Genomic DNA, 7,490 nt, shown 5'->3' with positions numbered 1-7,490 from the left:
TCTCCTAGCCAAATCTGGAAATCAGAAAGGGTTGTCATGCTCCAGAATCCTTAGACCTGCCACCCTCCAGCATTGTAAGGGGAATCTACTGACAACCCCCCCAGGTGACATAAACCCAGAGACCCCTGAGGATGGATAATCCCCAGCATTGTACAATCTGGGGACACAACTCTTACATCTCTACCCCGCAAATCTGTACACTGATCACCCCCCCTAATGTATACACTGATCACCCCCCCCCCCCAATGTATACACTGATCACCCCCCTAATGTATACACTGATCACCCCCCTAATGTATACACTGATCACCCCCCCTAATGTATACACTGATCACCCCCCCTAATGTATACACTGATCAACCCCCCCCCCTAATGTATACACTGATCAACCCCCCCCCCCAATGTATACACTGATCACCCCCCCCCCCCCCCAATGTATACACTGATCACCCCCCCAATGTATACACTGATCACCCCCCCCCAATGTATACACTGATCACCCCCCCCCCCCAATGTATACACTGATCACCCCCCCCCCAATGTATACACTGATCACCCCCCTAATGTATACACTGATCACCCCCCTAATGTATACACTGATCACCCCCCCTAATGTATACACTGATCAACCCCCCCCCCAATGTATACACTGATCACCCCCCCCCAATGTACACACTGATCACCCCCCCCAATGTATACACTGATCACCCCCCCCCCCCAATGTATACACTGATCACCCCCCCCCCCAATGTATACACTGATCACCCCCCCCCCCAATGTATACACTGATCACCCCCCCCCCCCCCAATGTATACACTGATCACCCCCCCAATGTATACACTGATCACCCCCCCAATGTATACACTGATCACCCCCCCACCCTAATGTATACACTGATCACCCCCCTAATGTATACACTGATCACCCCCCCCCCCCTAATGTATACACTGATCACCCCCCCCTAATGTATACACTGATCACCCACCTCCAATCTGTACACCGATCACCCCCCCCCCCAATCGATACACTGATCACCAACCCCCCCCCCCCCCCCCCAATCTGTTCACTGATCACCCCCCAGGACTGCATGAACAATCCTGTTAGGAAGTTTGCTGGAACCCAGGAGAAGGAGGGAGGGAGGAGGGGGGGGGGGGAGAAGTTGATGGGAAATAAATATCGGATACACACTGAGCGACCCCCGACCATCGCCCACACCTGGAGATCACAGGGGGCTGTCATGTACAATCCGGGGACACATCTCTTCTATACCCCCCCCGGATTGGATGTATGAGAAGATCTCCTGGAGGAGGATGGGAGAAGTTGATGGGAAATAAATTGAACTTTTCCATCCATAAATAATCCTCATCAGATACAGATCGGAGCCCCCCCCCCCCCCACCGACTGACCGATCACCCCCCCCACATCTCCATCGTGGTACAATCCATACCCCCACAGACACTTGGGATCCTCTATGTGAGCCCGGGCTGCATGCATTGCGGGGGGGGGTTCACTCACCATTAGCGGAGCCCCCCATGCAGTGGCGGAGTACACTCACCATTAGCGGAGCCCCCCCATGCAGTGGCGGAGTACACTCACCATTAGCGGAGCCCCCCCATGCAGTGGCGGAGTACACTCACCATTAGCGGAGCCCCCCCATGCAGTGGCGGAGTACACTCACCATTAGCGGAGCCCCCCCATGCAGTGGCGGAGTACACTCACCATTAGCGGAGCCCCCCAGGTTGGCAGGGAAAGGATCTCCGGACTCCGGGGCTGAGGACTGCTGCTGGCACCCACCGCCACCGCTGCCTATCATCCTCCTCTGGCAGCCATTGGCTCCCGGGCTGGGGGGAGGGGAGGGGGAGCGCTCGTCTATAGGACTTGATGAAGCGGATGAACAATGCAAAGGCAGACCTGTGAACACACAACACACTCAGCCTCCGCTACCGCCAATACCGAGCATGGCCACTGGGGGCGCTGCTACGAAGGGATGCACAGACACCCTCTTCACCTGCATTCATGTGTACGGAGACAGAGCAGCTCTCCTGTGATTGGCTGGAGGAGGGACACTTTGTATCTCTTTATTATTAATAGGATGTGCACGAGTGAAGGCAGCCTGGAGCTGGGCTGTGATTGGCTGGAAGAAGGAACACATTGTATCTCCTTATCAGTAATATTATTAATAGGATGTACAAGAGTGAAGGCAGCCTGGAACTGGGCTGTGATTGGCTAGAGGAGGGAGACATTGTATCTCTTTATTCCTAATATTAATAGGCAAGGAATGACTGGCCGTATATTGTAATATAATCATAGGATATGAAGGCATCTGACCATACATTGTACAATCTTTATCTGGTACTAATTGCCTATAGGATTGGAAGGGATTGGATAAACAAAGACAGTCTAAAGGTGACCATACACTATACAATCTGATTGTACAATCTCCTTTTACTATACAATCTGATTGTACAATCTCCTTTTACTATACAATCTGATTGTACAATCTCCTTTTACTATACAATCTGATTGTACAATCTCCTTACAAGGTGACTATACACTATACAATCTGATTGTACAATCTCCTTACAAGGTGACCATGCACTATACAATCTGATTGTACAATCTCCTTACAAGGGGCCATACAGTATACAATCTGATTGTACAATCTCCTTACAAGGTGACCATGCACTATACAATCTGATTGTACAATCTCCTTACAAGGGGCCATACAGTCTGATAGTACAATCTTATTACAGGTGACCATACACTATACAATCTGATTGTACTATCTCCTTACAAGGTGACCATGCACTATACAATCTGATTGTACAATCTCCTTACAAGGGGCCATACAGTATACAATCTGATAGTACAATCTTATTACAGGTGACCATACACTATACAATCTGATTGTACTATCTCCTTACAAGGTGACCATGCACTATACAATCTGATTGTACAATCTCCTTACAAGGTGACCATACACTATACAATCTGATTGTACAATCTCCTTACAAGGGGCCATACAGTATACAATCTGATAGTACAATCTTATTACAGGTGACCATACACTATACAATCTGATTGTACAATCTCCTTACAAGGGGTCATACAGTATACAATCTGATAGTACAATCTTATTACAGGTGACCATACACTATACAATCTGATTGTACAATCTCCTTACAAGGGGTCATACAGTATACAATCTGATAGTACAATCTTATTACAGGTGACCATACACTATACAATCTGATTGTACAATCTTATTACAGGTGACCATACACTATACAATCTGATTGTACAATCTCCTTACAAGGGGCTATACACTATACAATCTGATTGTACAATCTCCTTACAAGGGACTATACAATCTGATTGTACAATCTCCTTACAAGGTGACCATACACTATACAATCCGATTGTACAATCTCCTTACAAGGTGACCATACACTATACAATCCGATTGTAAAATCTCCTTTTACTGTTCAATCTGGTTGTACAATCTCCTTAAAGGGACCATACAGTATACAATCTGAGTGTACAATCTTATTACAGGTTACCATACACTATACAATCTCCTTAAAGGTGCCATGTACTATACAATCTGATTGTAGAATCCTCTTACATGTGACCATACACTATACAATCTGATAGTACAATCTCCTTTCACTATACAATCTGATTCTACAATGTCCTTACAGGTGGCCATACACTATACAATCTGACTGTTCAATCTCCTTAACCACTTAAGCTCCAGAAGGTTTTACCCCCCTAATGACCAGGGCCTATTTTGTGATTCAGCACTGCGTTACTTTAACAGACAATTGCGCAGTCGTGCAACTCTTTACCCAAATGAATTTGACGTCCTTATTTCCCCACAAACAGAGCTTTCTTTTGGTGGTATTTGATCACCTGTGCGATTTTTATTTTTTGCACTATAAACAAAAAAAGAGCAACAATTTTGCAAAAATAGCAATATTTTTCACATTCTTTTATATGAAATTCCCCCCCAAAAAATGTAAAAATCAAAATGTTTTAACATTTCAGGCCAATTTTTTTTTTTACCATATGTTTGGTAAAAAAAAATCGCAAAAAGCGTATTTTGATTGGTTTGCGCAAAAGTTATTGCGTTTACTAACTAAGGGAAAGATTTTTGTCATTATGGCGGCGATCTGTGATTTTTTTTGCGGGACTGCGACATTGCAGCGGACAGATCGGACCCTTGACTGACATTTTTGACACTTTTGGGGTTACCAGTGACATTACTGCAGTAATCAGTGCTATACATATGCACTGTTACTGTAATAATGACACTGACAGTGAAGGGGTTAACTGTATTGGAGAGGGAGGGGTTAAGTGTGTCCTAGGGGCGTGCTTCTAACTGTGATTGGATGTGGCTACTAGTGTAAAAACAGAGATCAATGGTCCTACATAGCAGAACCGTCTGATCTCCATTCTTACACGGGAAAGAATGACAGGCGGCTTTGTTTACATTAGCCGCCTGCCTTTCTTCCGTTGTAACGGAAGATCGCGAGTGCCCGGCGGACATCGGGTCCGTCGGTCACACGCGCGGGGGGGTCCGTGACCGTGCGGGAGCGGGAGCGCGCCTCCGGCGGCGCGCGCTCGCTCCCTAGAGCCTCACAGGCTAGCGACGTAAACCTACGTCGCTCTGCCTGTGAGGTGCTGACTGCCGACGTAAATAGTCGTGCGACAGTCGGCAAGTGGTTAAGGCTGTTGGTAGGAAGCGATGTATGATGTCACTCCGGTCCTCCAAGGCCATTGAGTCACGTGGGGGCCATCTTGCCCTCACTCAACTTCCTGCCTGGGACATGGACGGATCAGTTTTCCCCGCTACCGATGGCTCTGGTGAGTGGGAAAATGACCGGGAAGCAGCAGAAGGGGGGGAGGAGCACCACTTCCGCTGCCAATAAAAGTGATCCTGCAGCAAATCCACCTCTGGAACCACTTTTATGTGAAAGAGGACCACCCCCCCATTAAATAAATACCGGGGTTATGGCAGCTATCTGCTGCCATAATCCCGGTATTTAACGTCAAAGTAGCGACGTATAACTGCGACGGGGGTCCGGAAGTGGTTAATGGCATCCCAGTCTTAGTCCGTAGGGTTGAATATTGAGTTGGCCCACCCTTTGCAGCTATAACAGCTTCAACTCTTCTTGGAAGTCTGTCCACAAGGTTTAGGAGTGTCTATGGGAATGTTTCACCATTCTTCCAGAAGTACATTTGTGAGGTCAGGGACTGATGTTGGAGAGAAGGCCTGGCTCTCAGCCTCCGCTCTAATTCATCCCAAAGGTGTTCTATCGGGTTGAGGTCAGGACTTGACTGAGGCCAGTCAAGTTCCTCCACCCCAAACTCGCTCATCCATGTCTTTATGGGCAATGGTCCAAACCATTTGGTAGAGGGGGGGACTTATGGTGTGGGGGTGTTTTTCAGGGGGTTGGGCTTGGCCCCTTAACCACTTCTAGACCGGAAGATTTTCCCCCTTAATGACCAGGCCATTTTTTGCGATTCGGCACTGCGTTACTTTAACGGAAAATTGCGCGGTCGTACGACGCTGTACCCAAATAAAATATATATCTTACGTCTTCTATGTATTTGTGTATTCCCCCATAAACAGAGCTTTCTTTTGATCACCTCTGCGATTTTTATTTTTTGCGCTATAAACAAAAAAAGAGCGACAATTCTGAAAAAAAATATATATATTTTTCACATTTTGCTATATAACATCCCCCCCCCCCAAAAAAAAAAAAAAATGTAAAATCACATTTTTTTCATCATTTTAGGCCAATTTGTTCTCTGCTACATATTTTTGGTATAAAAAAAAAATCCCAATAAGCGTATTTTGATTGGTTTGCACAAACGTTTTTGCGTCTACAAACTACGGGAAAGATTTATGTCATTTTTATGTATTTGTTTATTTATTTTACTAGTAATGGCGGTGATCTGCGATTTTTAGTGAGACTGCGAAATTGCGGCGGACAGATCGGATCCCTAACTGACATTTTTTACACTTTTGGGGGTACCAGTGACATTACTACAGTAATCAGTGCTATATATATGCACTGTTACTGTAATAATGAGACTGGCAGGGAAGGGGTTAACCTAGGGGTGGATCAAGGGGTTAAGTGTGAGCCTAGGGGGTGTTTTTTCTAACTGTATGGGGGTGTGGCTTGTGAAATGACCATAGAGACATGTGTTCCTATATAGAAGGATCACAGGAGCTCTGTGATCATTCCAGGGAGAAGAACGGTCAGCTGTGTTTACAACATCCGACCGTTCTTCTCTCTCAGTGGAGAGCGATGGCGGGTGCCCAGAGGCAATCGCGGCCGACGGTCCTGTTTTTTTTCTGATTTTTCTTTTCTGATTCCTTTTCTGTTTTTTATTTCGGATTTTTTTTTTTCTGATTTCTTTTCTGATGTTTTTTTTTTTTTTTTTTTAAATTTATTTGATAGCCAATAAAATCGAAACAAATATGGAAACCTAACCTACAAAAAAACACCCATCACACTTCTAATTGATTTTATGTATCAAAATGAGGCATATATGCGATCGAACAATAATTTATTACACCCAATCTGATAGAAAGCGATCGGATTTGGCGGTTGGGTTTTTTTTTTTCTTCCCATTAAAGTCTGGATGTCATTCAGAAATATCGGATTATTCTTTTGATTCTTTTTGGAAGGAGAATAGAATACAAAGCACAGATGTATCGATCGATATGGTGTACGGCCACCACTACAAAGTTTGTTTTCTAATCTCACCGCTATCCTGCCGCTAATCAATACGTTCGATCAGCTAACGTTTATGGATTGCATGGGTCAAAATTGATTTATTATATTTTAAGTGAATAGAAAATGATCAAAAATGTCGCCTCCCAGCGTGACAGAAAACAATCGGTCTTTTCGCTGCGTCCAATCTGGATTACTTTCGCTCGATTGCCCAGTAGGCGATCGATGATTGCGGATTATTCATCCAATTTATATTTCCATAGAAAATCCCACAGAGACAACAGATTGGTCCAAATGATTTTCTCATTGAATATATGGCCAGCCTTCCCAGGTGTTTATTCTAATCTGATTGGTTAGGGACTGAAAGGTGGGTGGGGCTATTGTGGATCAGATATGATCAGTGCCTTCTGTTTGGGTTTTCTCCAATCAAATTGTTTCTAGCGTGTTAATTAATATTATTGTGTGATTGGTTTATTTGCAACGTGCAGGGGATGTATTAATGAATGAATATTAAAAATAAATTAAATATTGAAGAAAATTAAAAATATATTATGAAATATTTTTTTAAAATATATATTTTTTAAATAATAATATATTTGCATATATTAAACTCAAAATATGAATTCAGTTATTGAATTATTATTTTAAATAAATAAAAATAAAATATTTCAATTTATTGAACATTTTAAATGATCAAATATGTTTCTTATAAATATTACTTTTTTTGTTTTTTAACTTTATATT

At 43.9% G+C, this 7,490-nt stretch overlaps 1 protein-coding gene across 6 annotated transcripts in view; it reads right to left on the bottom strand.

The window, feature by feature from the left end:
• Positions 1-7,490, bottom strand: part of TENM4 (teneurin transmembrane protein 4) — a 1,723,986-nt gene that overhangs the window by 474,299 nt on the left and 1,242,197 nt on the right. For 3 of the 6 annotated variants that reach the window (XM_082246029.1, XM_082246030.1, XM_082246032.1), the window contains one exon: positions 1,720-1,911. The exons of 2 other annotated variants lie outside the window; for them this stretch is intronic. In XM_082246029.1, the coding sequence (XP_082102155.1) occupies positions 1,720-1,911 (192 nt within the window). Of the gene's footprint in view, positions 1-1,515; positions 1,522-1,719; positions 1,912-7,490 lie in introns of those variants that run through there. One more of the 6 variants, XM_082246033.1, reaches the window with a different exon arrangement.

Source organism: Pelophylax lessonae (genome assembly GCF_965119305.1).
Source record: "Pelophylax lessonae genome assembly, chromosome: 2".
Taxonomy (NCBI): Eukaryota; Metazoa; Chordata; class Amphibia; order Anura; family Ranidae; genus Pelophylax; species Pelophylax lessonae.
Note: the sequence above shows the minus strand (reverse complement) of the source record. Positions and strands in the feature narration are given on the sequence as shown.